The 19565-nt window shown below is 43.9% G+C and overlaps 1 protein-coding gene across 1 annotated transcript in view; it reads right to left on the bottom strand.

Moving 5' to 3' along the window:
* The window catches only part of LOC144771636 (cilia- and flagella-associated protein 337-like), a 556113-nt gene that overhangs the window by 99977 nt on the left and 436571 nt on the right, over positions 1-19565 (bottom strand). The window contains exons 23-24 of the mRNA XM_078656000.1: positions 13813-13899; positions 9244-9302 (exon numbers count right to left, since the gene is read on the bottom strand). Coding sequence (XP_078512126.1) covers positions 9244-9302; positions 13813-13899 — 146 coding nt within the window. The remainder of the gene's footprint in view (positions 1-9243; positions 9303-13812; positions 13900-19565) is intronic.

The following is a 19565-nucleotide window of genomic DNA, read 5'->3' as shown; positions in this document are numbered from 1 at the left end:
AAGACGTCCCATTTCACTCTCGGCTTCTTCCCAGCACAGGCCAGTGTGATTAATAAGGATCGGAGCTGCGTAAAGAAGTTAGATGTTAGCGTGAGCAGCACATTAACGAAATAGTACAAACATTTGGGCAATACCACCATCTTAATGAGGGAAACCCTGTCAGCAAAAGATAACGGTAGTCTGATCCAGCGGGCAACCTGGTCCTCTAATTTTGAAATAGCCACCCCATAGTTGGCACGAATCGTCTCCACACTGTCCCTGTGAACCCATATTCCTAAATATCGCACCGGTTCCAGCGCCCATTCCAATGGGAACTCGGACGGGAAAGGTAGGGTAGCATCCGTCAGGGGCAATAATATGGATTTTTCCCAATTTATGGATAGTCCAGAAAATCGCTCAAACCTGATGAATTCCCGCAGCACTTTGTCTAAGTTTTGTATTGGTTCTCTTATATACAGGACCATATCGTCGGCATATATAGACACCGCCAGGGACCTAAGAGGGAAGCGTAGCGCCGTGTCTGCGTATCTTTGCCGTAAGATACAGGCCATGGGTTCCAACACTATAGCAAAAAGTAAGGGCGATAGGGGACATCCCTGTCTCGTCCCCCTCTGTATAGGGAACGGTGCCGAAACATGGCCATTCACTCGTACACGGGCCACCGGGTTGGTATACAGGAGCGTGATCAAGGAGGTGAAAAAAAATGGTACACCCATGCGATGCAGTACAGCTATCATGTATCGCCATGCCACGGAGTCAAAGGCCTTTGCAGCGTCGAGCAAAACTGCCACCGCTGCCAAGTCCGGTTTAAGAAGATGGAGGACCGCAAATAAAGCTCTTAGATTATGCGTGGTAGAGCGGAGGGGCACAAATCCAGACTGGTCCGGTAACACCAGGCCGATAGTATCAGTCGTAAGCGCGTTGACAGCACTTTGGCAATAATCTTCACATCCGTGTTCATTAGAGAGAGCGGGCTACGACTCACAGCTAGTTAGCGACTTGCCCGGCTTTGGCAGGGCGACCAACAGTGCCTCCCTCATCGTCGCCGGTAGTTGCCCTTGCTCCAACGCCTCTTCGAGTACCATTGCCAAGCGGGGCACCAAGAGATCGATATATTCCTTATAAAATTCGGATGGCAATCCATCGGTCCCTGCCGCCTTGCCATTTGGCAGTGATGTTATCGCATCTCGTAACTCTCCTTCAGTGATATGGTGCATCAGGAAATCCTGCTGTCCCTTCGATAGCCAGACCAGTGCTATATCATCTAAGTAGCGCACCAGGTCGTCCTCCTCTGCCGTCTGCCTGTACCCATACATCTTCCCATAATATTGCACAAAGCAATCCAGGATGTCAGCGGCATTTGTCACATTAGCGTCCTCAGTTATTATTTCCTGTACATTACAATGCCTTGCCCAGGGTTCCCTAATTTTGTCAGCTAGCCCCCGTCCTGGTCTTCCCCCCTCGCTGTAATACCGCGCCCTAGCACGTTTAGACAAGTAGTTAACCTCCTGGTCTGCTAGATCGTTATATTCAGTAACTTTCATCCGGATTTCAGCTAATCTAGTCGCTGCCGGTTGTAGTTCCTGCAGTCGCTCTAATGTCAGCAGCTCTGCCTCTATTTTGGACATAGAGTTTCTCAGCGATTTCAGCACTCCTAACTGTAGACCCATACATTCTCCCCGTACTGTCACTTTAAACGCCTCCCACACCGTGCACATACTCTCAACAGACCCTACATTCGTGGCAAAAAACTCCTCAACAGCCGTTCTCAAAGTTTCACGCATCACCAGATCAGTCAGGATTCCAGGAGATAAGCGCCATGAGAAGGGGGCCGGAAAGTGTGTTGGTAACCCCACCTCCATCAGCACAGGAGCATGATCAGAAAGAGTCCTGGGCAAGTGTTTCACTCTTTTAACCCAACCACTAACATCTTTCGTTACCAACCAATAGTCGAGTCTCGACCACATATCATGTGCAGAGGTGTAGCAAGTACCTTCACGTGCATCAGGTTTTCCTAACCTCCACACATCAACCAGACCAATCCCACTCATACCATCACGCACTGCATCAGTCGCTTTCCTATGCACATACGGCCTAGCATCCTTTCTGTCCAGTACTCCATCTAGTGTTACATTCCAGTCTCCCCCACATACGACCGCCGAGGGTGGCAGAGCATATACCTTATTCCAAAGCGCTATATAGAATTCTGGGTCGTCGATATTCGGACCATAAACGTTAACCATCGTTACTAGTGTGCCACATAGCTTCCCATGCAGTATGATAAATCTACCTTCCTTGTCAATTTCCTCATGTATAGTGACAAACTGTACATTTCGTTTAATTAATATCATGACTCCACGGGCATACGATGAATATGTAGTCGCAACTCTGGTACTGGCCCATTGCTTAGCCACAGCCTCCACCGCCTTACCCTGAAGATGTGTCTCCTGTAGAAAGACTACCTGTGCACCGTGTTTGTTAAGAAAGGCCAGCATCTGTCTAGTTTTCTGGGGGCGGTTCAGTCCCCGCACATTCCAAGTAATCCAGTTAACAGTACCACCCTCAGCCATCACATCCACCCACCCAATATCCTGTAGCATCTAGACAGTGTGGACTCCCCCAGAGCTGGACATTCTTGCTTGAAAAAGAAATCCCGGTACATACCGCTGCAATTACCCAACACCAAATGCAAGCAATCATCCTGGTGAGTCGACTCCCCACGCCCGCCTCCCACATCCTCCCACCATGTCAGAACATCTCGAGCCAGACCTGAACCCCTTAGCAACAACCCACCCCCCCACCCACTTCAGCTCCCAAAACATGCCAAAGCCATCCCCATCCCCCCAACCACCCAACTAGGAACAGTTCATCAAACAGTTTGTGGGGAACTCCCATACTTGGGGGTGCAGAGGTGCCAAACTCCCACTTGTAAGGTAAGCGGGAGAAGATCGGGGTAACAATCTCGCCCTCCGCCCTTGCCGTCCCGTTGCTGCGGTATAGCGTAAACCATATCAGTAATGCACAACCAACAAGTTAATATGGCAACCCTCCCCCGGCCCCAGAGTCTTCGTTGTTGGTTTCATATTCTCATGTCCGTGAGCGCACAGTTTGCATGTATTAGGAACCTATCGTGCATCCGCAGTTCAGGATTCTCACAATTCAGGAAAGTACTCAAATGAGTCAGTAGACATTCCCAGCTATTACACAGCCAAAATCCTAGACCGCACGTGGCAGCCACGCCGCAGAAGGAACTCCAATGGGCCCCGCTCTTCGCCGGGAATGTCATAGCGTTCAAACATTTAAGTTTCCCCAAAAAAACTATTTCAACTCATAGCAGTTTATAGCTGGATGTGAGTTTTAGTGAGGTACTTTGTGTTTTTTTTTTCTCCCCCCCAGAGGCAGCCAGAAGCAGTGTAAATATCGTCTACAAGCACACACTCATGCAGCGTCTCCCTGTTCATCGTCTTCTCTGTCTTGTGCTGCATTTGCGTCGCGTTTTCTTTTTTTCTGTTTCTTTGCAAAATCCATCGCCGCCTTAGGGGAGGTGAATATTTTATTTTCAGATTGGGCTCCGATGCGGAGGCGCGCTGGGTACAACATAGCATACGGTATATCCTCAGCCCTAAGAAGTTGCTTCACTGCATTAAACTCCTTCCTCGCTGTCTGCACCGCTTCCGTAAAATCAGGGAAAAATTTAAGCTTGTTGCCCTGGTATTCTATGACTCCTTTCTCGCGCGCCAGTCGCAGGATCACATCCCTGTCTTTATAATTTAATATACGGGCTATAATGGGGCGTGGTGGGGCCCCGGTCGCTGGCCGTTGACCTAAGGAGCGATGTGCTCTTTCCACAATGAATACCTTCAAAAATTGTTCCTCTCCGAAGATCTCAATGATCAGGCGTTCCATGAATTCCTCCATGCGTCCTACATTTGTGGTTTCAGGCAGGCCCGTGACGCGGATGTTGTTGCGCCTCGACCTCCCTTCTAACTCTTCGTTCTTCGCCTGGATTACCACCAAAATACGTTCCATGTTAAAGACTTTCGTAGTCACGGTGGTCAATCCGTCTTCAGTTGCCGACACCCGCTGTTCCACGTTTGTCATTCTTTCGTTCTGCCTGTCGAACTGCGTGGCCATATGATCTAGTCTAAGATTGACTGCTTCCATGGTGCCTTCTATAGATTGCAAAGTTTTTTGCATAGCCACTAGCACGATCTCTAAGTTCGGTGTCCCACCTGTCGCCCCAGCAGTTTCGGAGTCCGGTGGCGGCTGTGAGGCCGACATGTTGGATTTTTTTGCGTCAAATGTTAATTTGGGCTGATTGCGCTCCGGTCTGCCCATAGTACTGGTGTAGCAGTTCTCTGTCCCCCCCGGGTTTCGGCGCCCCAACACCCCAGGGAAGCAGGGTCAACAGTGTGGTTCGGCACCCCAGTTCTCAGAGCTAGCAGTGGTAACAGGCACTCTTCGTCAGGCCCCAGCGTCCGCGTAGGCCTCAGAACCAGCGTGGCGCGCAATCAGAAAATATCCGTTATTGTCTCAAGCTGACACTTTCTCAAATAAACACAGGTTCAGTCAGTCTAGGTCACACAGATCCTCAAAGCGATAAAGTAAAGGAATACCGAGTCGTGTAGTTCGTATAGCCACTATCGCTTTCCACGTGTTCACTGTTACGGGCAGGGAGCCCCGGCACCCATGTTCAACAGTACGCCGGTAGTATGGAGACCCGACAGTCGTGGTCCAGATCTCAGGCACCGGGTAGACTCCAGCAGCAACCCGTCCACGCTCAACGACTCTCGGCCCGCTAGCTCACTCAAGCGGTCCCCGCCCCCACCAGCCGCGGCGCGCACGGAGCGGCCCTGTGCGGCCCAGCACCACCTCCGCAGCCCCGGGCCGCCCCCGCCACAGCCGCACTCACCGCAGCCGGTAGAGACCGGTCCCAGCCCAAGCGTGGTCCGGTGTTTGTTGCACGTCGTGTAGATCACGTCGCGGGGACCGCTAGTTCCACCCGCCGCTGCAGTCGTCCTCTGCGGCCGCTCCGCAGCTCCTCCGCTAGGCCGCTGGTTGGGGAGCTCCGCCCAGACACCGCGTTGTCGGGGATCGGCGATCAGGCCCCAGCTCCCGTCACGGTGTTAGAACCGGCAAAAACAGCAGAAACCTACGCCAGTGTGTGCACCTCGGTCCACTCACACAAGCCCACAGCTCCAGGTCAGCAATCAGGGTAGGAAGTACAGGATATTAGAAGGATTTCGTCCCGATCTGGCGGAGCCTCACATACGTGCGGCCATCTTGCTCGGCGCCCTCTAGCGCCCCCCACTACATTATCTACGTTTATACAAAAAAACGAAATAACTAAATAAATAAAAATACTATTCAAAATCCATAAGTAAAAAAAATACAGTAATAAAAATGTTGGATAGCATAGAACTTAGAATTACCATTCCCACTCCAGAGAGTGCAACAGTAGAGAAACCGTTGAATAGCGTAGAGGTAAAAATTACTATTCCAACTCCAGAGAGTGCAACAGTAGGGAAAACATTGGATAGCATAGGGGTAGAAATTACTATTCCAACTCTAGAGAGTGCAACAGTAGGGAAAGCGTTGGATAGCGTAGGGGTAAAAATTACTATTCCAACTCCAGAGAGTGCAACAGTAGGGAAAGCGTTGGATAGCGTAGGGGTAAAAATTACTATTCCCACTCCAGAGAGTGCAACAGTAGAGAAAACATTGGATAGCGTAGGGCTAAAAATTACTATTCCAACTCCAGAGAGTGCAACAGTAGGGAAAGCGTTGGATAGCGTAGGGGTAAAAATTACTATTCCAACTCCAGTAGGGTGCAACAGTAGGGAAAGCGTTGGATAGCGTAGGGGTAAAAATTACTATTACCACTCCAGAGAGTGCAACAGTAGGGAAAACATTGGTTAGCGTTGGGGTAAAAATTACCATTCCAACTCCAGAGAGTGCAACAGTAGGGAAAGCGTTAGATAGCGAAGGGGTAAAAATTACTATTCCAACTCCAGAGAGTGCAACAGTAGGGAAAGCGTTAGATAGCGTAGGGGTAAACATTACTATTCCCACTCCAGAGAGTGCAAAAGTAGGGAAAACATTGGATAGCGTAGGGGTAAAAGTTACTATTCCAACTCCAGAGAGTGCATCAGTAGGGAAAGCGTTGGATAGCGTAGGGGTAAAAATTACTATTCCAACTCCAGAGAGTGCAACAGTAGGGAAAGCGTTGGATAGCGTAGGGGTAAAAATTACTATTCCCACTCCAGAGAGTGCAACAGTAGGGAAAGCGTTGGATAGCGTAGGGGTAAAATGTACTATTCCAACTCAGAGAGTGCAACAGTAGGGAAAGCGTTGGATAGCGTAGGGGTAAAAATTACTATTCCCACTCCAGAGAGTGCAACAGTAGGGAAAGCGTTGGATAGCGTAGGGGTAAAATTACTATTCCCACTCCAGAGAGTGCAACAGTAGGGAAAGCGTTGGATAGTGTAGGGGTAAAATGTAATATTCCAACTCCAGAGAGTGCAACAGTAGGGAAAGCATTGGATAGCGTAGAAGTTAAATATAACATACTTATAAATAATTGTTGTAAATAAAATATTAAAAAATTTAATTTTTAAATAACTAAATACCCATTTATAATTACTCAAAACATATTTAAAATTGAAATAATTAACACTAAATTAACATTAAATACCCCAAAATATGAATTAATAAATATAAATTACCAAATAATAAATATTGAACACTAAAATATTTTTCAAAACCAAAAACATATTGATAGTTAAAAATTGATTAACAATTAAAAAATGGTAAACAATACATTTATTTTTGAATAAAAAAACATTTTTTTATGAAAAAGTATTTACCAATAATAAAATAAATTTCCAATTAAAAATATCAATGACCAATTGTAAAAAATGAATTACCAATTAAAAAAGTTAATTGTGAATTAAAAAACGTAATTTCCAATTAAAAACCTTAATTACCAATTAAAAAAATTAATTGCTAATTAAAAAATGTAATTTCCAATTAAAAACCTTAATTACCAATTAAAAAAATTAATTGCCAATTACAAAATGTAATTACCAATTACAACCCTTAATTACCAATTAAAAAAATTAGTTAGCAATTAAAATAATTATTTACCAATTAATAATTAATTAGAAATAAAAAAATTATCAATACCAATAAAATATAAATAATTACTTAATTACAATTAAATTACTTCCCACCCAATTCCCCTATAAACCCACAACCCACTACAGAACTTAAACGCAAAAAATTATTAAAATTAAATTACAATTACAAAAAATTAATAATTAATTTACTATAATTAAATTACTTCCCACCCTATTCCCCTATAAACCCACAACCCGCTCCAATACTAAAACATAAAATTAATTTAAAAATAACATTTTTAATATACAAAAAATAATACACATATAATTTAAAACAAATAAAATACTTTAAAAAAACATATAACACATACATATAAAATACATAATAAAATACATACCAACATACATAACAATGAACAAATATCGATATTAGTAACATCGAAATTAGTAACATCGATATAATTGATATCGATATTACTAACTTCGATATTACTTACATTAGGGTTGATATTCTGTCCAATGATATTCTTGACCTCGATATTCTTCACCTTCGATATTTTAAACTCGATATTAATGTAAGTCGATATTTAGGAATCGATATTTTGACTGTGCACCTTATCACACAATAGAACAAAGGTAGTCCAGATGTATCTGATGCATACTACGTGTCTTCTCATGCGCAACTCCTGGGCGCCACCACACAGTAATACCCACTATAGAAGCAATTGTGACGTTGTAACTGCTAAAAAGTGTATATGATGTAGCAAGGTTGATACTACTGAACACTAATGTATAATGTGCCAATTGCTGTTTTTATAAATGAAAAAACAATACAAATATATTTAAAAAAACAAAAATGGAGTCTGCACTGCTAGCAGGAATGAGGCACTGAGACCAAAGTAACTTATTCTCAGACCATAAGATCTTATAGAGCAGTTAACCTCCATTTATAAGACAGCTACCCTGAAAATGCTTCCTTCTTCATGTTAGTGGCCAGACTAATATTGGCCTAGATCTGGGCTTGTGGGTTTAGTTTTGGTGTTTTATGCATGGATTGGAAATATACAACATTGACCCGCGTTCCATTTTAGAACATAAGCTACAACCACTACTCTCTCTCAACCCCAAACCTTTGCAGGATTTTAGCAGGCATACAACATTGCCAACACGGATGAAAGAGTAGGGCTATGCTGCCCCATCTTAAAATTAAATCTAGGAAATCCATGTTGTAAAGTAGGTAAAGAATACTTTAGGTAGTCTGGTGCATAAAGAGAGAAATGTTTAGTAGCAGCAGACACTAATGGCAGATTTACTAACACTTTGCTCCACATTTGTGTCACCAAAGTGGTGAAAAGTGTAGAAGTTCGTTTTACTTTCTTGTGCTAAACTAGAAGCTGTATGCTACTTTACATCAAGGGGGCATCCCTTTCGTGGAACATGGTGTTCCAACGCTACCATCCACGGTTTTTGATGCAAATCCCTATCTTCTAAAAACGAGAGAAAGCTTTCTACCAAAATGTGCACCTCCTCAAGGCACGCGTAGCATAGTGGATAAAAAGTTTTTGATCTCAAAATATTTTCACCTGTACCTGTGTATAGTACTGTAGGGCACAAATCCAAACTTGGAAAACTTTTAAAGTATGACTAAGCATAGAATTTTGCACTGAAAGGGAACTCTTTGAGTACAAAACCTATTCTAGACATCACATACCAATTCTTGGACTATGGTGCAGGGGTGTGAGTGTGGAGCAAGGCAGCAAAACGCGCAACAGCGTACAGGGACATAGAAAAGTACCACATATAGTAGATATGGGGCTGTTGTACTCTCTACCTTTCACACAGTGCAGTGCAGCAATTTGGGCTGCTGTACTGCATTGCATGAAAAAATAAACTTTAGCTCATAGTATCTACACATAATAGGTCGTTCAGGGGTTAGTATTAGTGCCCCACCAGGCATGTGATGAAACTTGCTTAGATTTCTGGAAGCCTCTGCCAGATCCATACTGGCTCCCTAAAGATCCTGAGAGAGAACCTGATGATATCACTGGAAATACAGTGGCAGCATACAACATAAGGACAATGGAAGGACAATACCCACCTTAAACAACATTATTGCTATACATACCGGTGTGAAGCTTGCTATGAGATGTCCCCCGTTGAAAATGCTCCAAAACTTGACAGAGCCTGTAGAAATGGACAGGAAGTAAATTAATCTCACAAATGTGATTGCCAAAATAGGAGGGCAGGACAATATTGTGCTCTAACCTTACTGATACAATACATGGATATAATGCACTGTCAGTAGCAAGCATCATGTGTTGCTCCGAGCAGGTAAACCATGTAAAGAACCCTCAAAAGCAGAAAAACATAGAAAATATAGGGGCCTATTTATGAGCCGCTTTGAGTTGCTCTTGCACCACACAACATAGTGTAGGAGCGACAAAAACCTTGCATCTGATTTATGGCCCTGGGTGGCTTTTTAACCCTGGAATAAGGCAACGCAGAGCAAATTGCTGCGTTGCCTTACTCTTCCCTGGGAATACGTTACATGGGCGATGTGTGGATGTTCGCCTGCAACTCCCATGGTTTTTGACGCATCCCAGATTTACCAAACCTGGTAGATCTGGGAATGCTCCAAAAAGATACACCTTCTCAGGTGAGGCGTAACAAGGAGAAATATCTTTATTTCGCCGTGTTACTTCCTCTTTGAGGAACATGCCTCTCAGGATTGTTTTTGTGCAGGGAGGTGCCTCTTCATGCCCAAAAGAAATCCTGCATGCAGCGCAGGCACCCTTGCACCATGGTGCAAGGGTGCCTGCTGTAACTTGCTGCGCTTCACTGTGTGTAATTCTCATAAATAGGCCCTGTAGTGGATTGGAAAAGCGCACATTTAACTTGGGAGCTATCTTGATGCTGGTTAACCAATCGTTATTGTTACTCGTTTTATTGATTCCTAGAAGATGAAAGGCTGAATGGACCTGGCTGGTTTCGACCCTCGTGCTCATGAGGTAAAACAAAAATTCATGCAGTTGACGCACTGGTGCACTAAGCCAATGACTAAGTTCCAGCCATTCACTTCTCCTAGCAGAGAAAATCACTCCTAGCCATGGCGAAAATTAATCCAACTAATAAATATCGTCATTTCTTTATGTGCTTCTTTAATTGATTTGTACAGTGCTTATGTTTTGCCATTAGGCCATTTCTCAGCACTTTCATGGTATAACTTATGGATTTCTTCAGAAGCCATCAGCACTGTGAGTTGGAAGATACTGAATCCGGTTTATGATGGCTACTGTTCCTTAAGGAAGGCAGAAAGGGGTGGTCCTGTTGCGATATAGATGGAAAAAGAAGGCTTCTTTAAAGAGATGATCCACCTTAGGGATCTTTTGAAAGCTGTCAGTCATGGATGGTTCTGCAGGAATAGGCTCAAGGTGTTCAGAGGTTGTGGGCCCAATACCATCCAAAGGTATATTCTGGGCGATGCGTTTCAGTGGATTAATGATTGTCTTAAGAACCTTTGCGTTTTATTGTCAAAGTTATTGGAAAGCAGCTCTTTAAAGGCTGGGATGATTTAGTCTGTTTCTTCCTCTATTGTTTTGTTTGGGGACCATCATAGAATCTGTTGCACTATTCCAACTGAGGCAGCACCACAGTCCTCGTAAATTCAATGTGGTGATTGGAAGGATCCACCTCAGCCTCCTCGATTGATAGTAGGTATGTGTGTGACCAATGAACTGGGGATTAAAGGAGAACTATGAGTGAAACCAAAATTCAAGGTGTCTACTAAATGTATAGTTGAGAGGTAAATTACCAACTCCTATAGGAATGGGAATGGCCCTCTGTTTCCTGTAGTGGCCCCACTTGTCAATATCTTTCTCTTTATGAGGTTCAAGCACAGATTATCCAAATGTGCTTTATTCAAATTTCTCATCTCTCAGACTGTCATCCGTCTGCTTGTATTGGGTTCGGATTACCTTCACCATTGGACTTGTGTAGCTATTGAAGAATGTTATTGGCAGTGTAGAACTCTGGATGATACCACTGGAGATGGTTTTGACCATCAAGGTGCCTGCTAATTGGACTTGCAGGGAATAAAATAAGAAGGATTAACATACATGTATGTCTGTGCCTATGATCCCGACTCGTGTTTCCCACGGGACCATTTTTCCCACCGCTTTAAATAAACTGTAATGCATATCAAGAGTAGACAAGGTGGCTTTCTCTTCCTTCATCAGAATCTCTAAGGGGCATATTACCAACGACTAGCGATATTTATCGCTAACGATGCTTAGCAACTAATTTTTTAACGCTAAGCATCGCCGGAAATTATCGCAGAGATAACTTACTATTAGCAAGGTTTATCTCAGAAGTGATAAAAATCCTCGCACTAACTGCCAAATGAGAGATTATCGCTGGAAAACCAATGATAATCTCTCGAAGTTTGGCGTTAGCTTGATGATAGGGGCTCACACACTTAGCCATGATATCCACCTTCCATAGGATATCATGGCTAACTCAGGAAAATACCAGGTGTAAAAACAGCAGTGCTAACTGCGGTTAGCGCTGCTTTTTTTTTATCACTAACAGGGTTAGCGAAATCCTTGATAATAGGAGAAATGTCACTTAACAACATTTCTCCTATTATTTTTCTCTTAGAGATGCAAGGGGAAGCGTAGAGAAAAAGGGTGCTAACATGCAAATTTGCGTGTTAGCACCCTGTTGCTGATAGGGAGATAATTTTATCTCCGCTTTCTTGGCTTTTAAAGCCAAAAAAGCTGAGATAAATCCCTTGATAATATGCCCCTTAGTGAGTTTGAATGCTCACCAATATCACAGTGGATAGTGCAGCTACTAACACTAAGGACACTACTTTTCCTTGCCTAACGTAGTTACCATCATTATGCAAGATAGAAACTCCTCTCTGCCAGATAGTCACTTGTGCATTTTAGAACTCAATATAGAATAAAATAACGCAGTAAATGTTAAGTGTCTCCCCAGCAACTGTAATTTAGAAAGCAAATGGTTGTCTCTCTATTCCTACTAAGTGGCTGCAGTCAAGCCAAGATCTAGCTTTCCTTTCTACCCATTCATTGGTTCAATAATTAAAGTGATTTCTCATTCATATTTTAATATTCACCAGGCCTACTTTTGCTAGCAACAGATTATTTACAGCCTATAATAAAGTGCTAAAATAATTTTCTTTTTTCCTGCAGATCCTATGAGTAGCTTCTCATCCGGATCTAACAACCTCTAAACAGGTCCAAGAATGAACGAAGGACAAGAGCTGTGGCATGAACACCTTGTAGTGGTGAAAGAAAAAACATCCCAAAGGACAGAAGCAAAGCAGCAATACAGGAGTAAAGTGTGTTTACTCTCTTTCATGGCTGTGTTTGTTACTTAACTCAGTGGAGAAGATCCCGAGGATGATCAGTGCTTAAGAGAAGCCCACACCTAAGTGTGATCTAGTGTATCAGTGGAATGAACATCTGAATAAACCACTGAGGCTGTTAGACTTTAAAAATAGGAGTTCTGTACCAAGCACATCCTCTTCTTCTCCCCTCTAAACTTTGACATGAAATAGTTATGGGTTTGCACTATTCCTGGACCTGTGATCCTTTCAAGTACCAACAATGTGGGGTTATTGGCCATTGTTTGATCAAAGCTTTTCTGCTTCCTGGAAAGAATTATTGGTACTGTCCTATTTTAAGTAGGACAGTTGAGCTGAGCAGATGAGTGCTGAAACGCATCCATTGAACGTATAGTACACTTGTACAGTAGTGCTGGTAATGGCCATTCAAAGCATGGCAGTCCTGCAGAGATACACTGGCGATGGTTACGTGGATATATGGCAGCGCTGCAGTAAAGTGCAGACATTGTTCATTAAAGAGAACATTAAGGTCCATTATAAAAAACATATTTGGGCTCTCTGACCTGCCTGATGTGGCCTCAGGGCAGCAGAGCCCATGCAATGAAAGGCCCCTTTTTATTTTTCTATGGGCTTACTTGAAGCTATGGGGGGGGGGTGAAGTTCTAATGTGGGCAGGTTGTCTTCATTCCTTGGTGAAGAGACTAGACTGCTGTGCCACCCAAAACACTGTCAGGAGTGGGCGTAGCCTGACTGTTCACTTCCAGCCTATGCAGTCTGTTGTCTGTGTGTGAGGCATACAAGTGGGAAGCAGACACCAGTGCGTACAGTCTGTCTGCACTAAGTTGGAGGTCTGCGACCCACAGCTGACAGTACTCCTTCCTCCCACGTGGGAGGATGCAGGGGAAAGAAAAGACGCCCTAAGCTAGCAGGGTAAACAGTCACTACTCACTTATAAAAGGTTATTACATCAGAACCTATTGGTAACACGGACATAAAGTAAAGTATTTTATAGGAAAGTAATTGTTCAGACTTGGTATAATTATTATTAGGATTCTGGTAATAGTAATGAGTGTACGGATTTAACCCAAAAACTGTAAAGTTTTACTGATCTTTTAACAAAGGATCTTATCCAGAAGAAGTCTCTGCTATTCTTACAAGAAGCATGTTGCCCGTTGCGCAAAATAAGTGCCCAGATTGAGTGTCGGAGGATAAAGGGGCTAACTTTCATTCATCAACATGTGCCTACTTTTCTTTACTGTTGCTGTGGAAAGAGTTTGGATTAATGACGCGTATCAATTTGTACAAATAAATGGCAATCGTCCTTACCTTGTGGTCCATTCGAGACAAGAGCCGCTGCTAGTTCCGATCTCATTGTCCGTGTCTGTAGAAACACTAGCTTGCTAACACTTCTTTCTGCAATGGTGGCAGCAAAAAAAGTTTGGGGATTATTATATGTTGCTGCTTTACATGGACATTTTGCTGCAAATTGTCTTTTTTCTTTTAATTTTAAAAAAGTCATACTAATTTTTTTAAACTATTATCATGTCACTTGACAGCTAAAATGTAGCACTCATGAACCAACGCTGTCACGAATTATGAATCTCAGGGGCTTATTTACAAGCCTCTTGTGCTGCCGGTACGTCACTTTTTTCCCAAATTAAAAAAGTAATGCATGGCGGCGCAAAGGACCTTCAGTTTCAAAACTGACGTTTGTTATCATGGCTGCTTCGCATTCAGTAAATACAATAGGACTATAGTCAAGAAATTTCCCAACTTCCCTAATAGGATGTAACATTTTGTGGAGAGTAGGGGAAAGAACTTAAGGTAAGTATACTTCTTCCCGCTAAATGAATCAAATAAAAAAAAATTCAATTTCAGAGGCCCTCGTAAAATTGCAAGAATAAAATCAGTAAGCAGGCTTCCCGTGAGAACCGAGTCATACAAATATCGCCATTGAAGAAGCCACCCATCTCAACACTCAGAACGACTCATAGAATATCAGACTCGCAAAATAGGTAGGTGTTAGATTTGGGAGTCTCTAGTTGGCAGATGTAGGTACCTTTGATCAAATAGGGACCCTTGCGTCTAGTCAGGGTAAGGGGGTGCACTCCTAAAATGACCCCTGTTCACCCCCTTGGTAGCTTGGCACGAGCAGACAGGCTTATCTCAGAGGCAGTGTGTAAAGCATTTGTGAATACATACAGTAACCCTGTGACAACACTACAGATGGACACTACACAAGTTGTAGTATAAAAATAAGTATTTTTATATAGACTTAACACAAGACCACAAACGACAAAAGTCCACAATACTGTACTTCAAAAATGGTAGAAATAGCTTAGTTCTCTTTAGATGTAAAATGCGACACTTTAAGTTCAATGTACCTTTGGATGCGTAACGCTATACAACAAAAGTGTTGCAGGGAAGGTGATGCGTTGGTTCCTTACACGCAAGAACGGTGATGCATCGGGTCCCTATTCCTGCGTAGGGATGCATTGGTTCTTCGCGTGGGGAGGTGATGTGTCGGTTTCTTACTGTGCTTCCGTGGCGATGCGACCAGCAGCGTCGTGATGCGAAAAAGATCCGGTACAATGAAACAAAATGGCATCTTCTTCTTGATGCGACAACGATGCGTGCACTTCCCCTACGGCCGTGCGGCTACTCAACGATTCTTCTGAGCCGCGACATGCCCTGCAACATGCTTCTCCGGGGATGTGACGGCATCTGCTGCAACGACGACACTCTTCTCTGGTGATACAACGACAACGGCTGCCACGGTGACACGCTTCTTTGTCTTCAGTCACGCTTCCAGCTCCCAGCGACACTCAGTCTCCCACAAGGCCCAGCTCAATAGCAGGCACTCCAATTCCCAGCAAGGGAAGGTGGGGGAGCTGGTTGGTGAAATCTGTTGTCCCTGAGACTTCAGCAGAAGTCAAGCTCTATCTGAAGCCCTTGGAGATACTTTACAAGTTGATTTGAAAGTAGCACAAAACCCTTTCTCCTTTCTTTGGCAGTAAGGCAACCACTGCAGGCCAATCCCCCAAACAACAATCAGCTTATGAATAGTCTCCTCTTCAGATTTTCTGGTTCCTCTCCTCAGCAAAGGTTCTTCTTGTTTCCCAAAAGTGATCTAAAATTCTGGGGTCTGGGTCCCCATATTTATATTAGCAAATCATTTGTCCTCTGAAGGCAGAGGGTCCTGTACCCAGTCCAAACCAGTTCTGTGCAGTCCTGGAGCACTTTGTTGACAAGACTCCTTCTTCCCTTTGACAGTGTGGGCCAGGGACATCAGACACACCACAAGAGGTGGAACCAGCATTGTGGAAGGCAGACCCAGCCCTATTCAGATCCCAGGTGCAACTCCTCGCACCCATCTACATGCAGATAGCTCTTTTCAGCCCTGTGCCGACTCACCCTGTCTCCTGTCTCCTGGAATCCCCCAGCCCCTGTCACTCAAACTCCAGACAAGGAATACACAACCTAGCAGAGGCAGGCTTGGATAGTTAGGCAATAAACTACCTACTTTCTAAAAGTGGTATTTTCAAACACAGAATGTTAAAACCAACTTCACTAAAAGATGTATTTTAGCATTCTGGGTTAAGGCATACTAAACTCGAATTTCTACCTAGTTCCCTGAGTCAGTTAGGATCATAAGATGTTATAATCAAACTGCCCATTCTGGCCTATGGGGAACAGGTAGCCTTGCAATAGTGAAAACAAAAATGGCTGTAATTCACTATCAGGACATGCCACACACATCAGGGCATGTCCTACCTTTTACCTACAATTCACCCTGCCCTTGGGCATTTCATAGGGGTGAGTAATATGCAGAAAGGCAAAGGTTTAGGGACTGGCAAGTGGGTGCACTTGCCCAGTCAATATGGCAGTACCAGACTGCAAACAGGCTCTGCAATGGCAGACCTGAGACACACTTTACAGGCTGCTTCTGTGGGTGGCACAACCAGTGCTGCAAGCCCACCTGCAGCATTTGATTTACAAGCCAAGGGCACACTCAGTGCACTGTACTAGGGTCTTACAAGTAAACCAAACCAGCCAATCATGGAATCACTAATCCACACATCAATTTACCATAGGGAGCATATGCACTTCAGCACTGATTAGCAGTGGTAAAGTGCCCAGAGTCATAAAACAGCCAACAATAGGTCAGAAAAAATACAGGAGGAAGGCAAAAGGTTCAGGGATGACCCTGCAAAAAGAGACAAGTCCAACAGTAGGCCTCTGTCCAAACAACACAAGAGAGACGTGACCATACTCACGAACAGAAACAAGGCTCTATCAGAAGGCCAATATACTGTATACCTCATAAAAATCTCACCAGAGGCACACCGAGAGACACATTTCGGGGGGGGGGGGGGGGTACTAATGATTTTGGCGTGAGGGGGCTAATTCCTCCAGCAATAGGCAGATTGGAGATGAAGGGGTGAAAAAACAACAAAGCCTTGTTAATGCATAAATGGTCTGTCAAAGACCTGTGAAGTATTTGGGGGTGGTGGCGATAAGCTAAAAAACTGTCTGTGTGTGTGCCTGGGAAACTGTCTCAGCCCGGGTTGACACACACGAAATGGGGGTGTGGGCACCACCAAACCGTCATGCGCACTTGGGGTGTGCAAACCACTCCCACCCTGTGCCACCAGCCCATCCCTCCCTAATCCAGCCCAAACCTACGAAAAATAAATTGATAATAACAACTTTATTATCATTTGATTTTTCCTGCTCTGAGAGCAGTGGGGCGATGCTCCTCCACTTTAGCGGAGGAGCCACCCCTCTGATTTATCCTCAAAGCGCCACAGCAAGGCACAAGATGTAAAGGACTAACCACCCTCAGATATCCATAGCTGCCAATCAGAAACCAGCAGGGTCACTCTGCAATGCAATGGAGGAGTAGAAACAAATGATTTTGGGATAGAAGGAGACCTGATCTCTACACAACAACTTTGTTAAAAGCTCAAGCACAACATTTATTCACAGGCACAAATGTTTATCTTTAAAGAAGTCCCAGAATGCACTGTAGAAAAGAGCGATCCACACATATCGTTCAAGCAGATGGTTGCATGTTTCCTAATCAACCCACTAAGTTCATGTTTTTCTAACTGTGGATGCTTTGTGAGGGTTGGTCTGCTAGGAATGAGACAGAAATGTACTACATCCCTGGATCCATGATGGCCACAAAACCATTCAGGGCACACCAATAGTATGCAAGAAAATAAAGAGACGTGCAACACAGTCGCTTAGTTGTTAGGGGAAAGTGACCAGGAGGCCATAACCAGAGATTGCTCTTTATCCTTATTCAGTAAATTGCTGCCACCATTGATGGGTGCTAGGCCAATCTCTGCTCTCTTTCTCTCTAGAGCCAGCAACCTGGTCTCTAGATCCAGTCTTTTGGTCAGCCTTGCTAAAAGGTTGTCCTCTTCATTGAGGCTGTCCTCAATGTCCTCAATGGTACCTGTGTGGGATCTAGGTATTGAGAGGTTGATTCTTGGAGTTAAGGGTTCTTGGACCCTTTTCTCCCTAGGAAGTGGAGGGGGTTGATCTACCAGGTCATACTCTTCCCCTCCTTCCTTGTCTGACTAGTCTTGACCATTTTCAGATGGTTGGTCCTTAGCATACCCAGCCAACAGCTCCTGGAGCTTTTGTTTGGTGGGATGGGTTCCCATGGCTATGTTTTTAATTTTACAAATGGACCTTACAACCTTGAAAGACAAGTGAAGGTAAGGGGTGAAGAAGAGCTCCCCAACCAAGTCCTCTATGGCATTGTGGTTATTTTCACTAACAGTTGGGTTCTTGTTTTGAGAAATTGTTAAAAAAAAACTTCTAATCCCTCTAACCCTAGATAAAGTGACTTTTAGTTTTCTAAACTTCTAAAGGGACTTAACCAAGGGCCAGATGTAGGTCGGTCGGTAACGGCCGAAAATCGGTATTTTCGGCCGTTACCGACCGGTATTTGAGAAATGGTATAGGGCCCTTATTTTACAGAATCGGTAAATTTACCGATCTGTAAATTTACTGATTCTGTAAAATACTGAATCGGTATTTTTACCGATTCGGTAAAATTGATATGTAGGTGGGACTCTTCTGAGTCCCACAAGCTTTACAGAATCGGTATTTTACCATCAAATTCAATTTGATGGTAAAATACCGATTCCGGTGTGCATACATAGGACCATTCTCAGGGCATACAAAACAGTAAGCATGAAAAAAAGAAATCCTTCCCCTCATACATTTGTGTGTCAACTATTTTAGCGCACTCTTGTCATATATATCCCCTTCATAGCACTCCGTCTCTGCGTCCCTCGAATAATCTCCGTACCAAGTTACATTAAGTTAGTCAGTATCTTGTAAAGACTGAAGATATTGTACAAATGGCTCCCAAAAGTCTCTAGGTCTTGAGGCCTGAGGTATGTGTTCTGCATACGTTTCCAATATCTCCTTACAGAAGGTCATATCTTTTAACCAATCCTTGTGGCGCTGTGAGAGCTTGCTACCCCAGCACATCGCCACTCGGCACTTTGCCAGTAGCAGTGCCACAGCTAGCAGTTTGCGCTGTTTGGCTGGCCGAGTCTTATAGATTCCCAGCAGACATACTAGTGGAGCATTTGGGATCTGCTCAGCAAGCATCGCTGTAAGGGTATCAGTGACCTCTTGCCAGTATAATGTAAGTTGATGACATGCCCATGCCAAGTAAAGAAAGTCTGCGTCCGGCATCTCACATCTGTGACATCTAGTGTCTGGTCTAAGTCCGCATTTATGTAATTTTAATGGGGTGTAGTATATTTGGTGTCAAAACTTAAAATGAATAATTCACAAGTTGCAGTTTGATGTTAGCAGTTGCAGTTGTGTGCAACTAAAGTCCCAGTCCTTTCTATCTATGGTAGTCCCTACCATCTCTTGCCATCACCTAAGCGATTTATCTGTGCCCGAACTCAATTCTCCCCGTGAAGCGTTATATAATCGTGTCACTAAGCGTTGTCGGGTAGAAGATGTTAGTAGTATTTGTAATGCATTTAGCTGGAGGGTTCGTCAGGGAACGTTGTTAACAGCTCCTTCACCGCATCCCGCAG

This window comes from Lissotriton helveticus, chromosome 8, assembly GCF_964261635.1.
Source record: "Lissotriton helveticus chromosome 8, aLisHel1.1, whole genome shotgun sequence".
Classification (NCBI taxonomy): Eukaryota; Metazoa; Chordata; class Amphibia; order Caudata; family Salamandridae; genus Lissotriton; species Lissotriton helveticus.
This window is presented reverse-complemented; position numbering and strand designations above follow the sequence as displayed.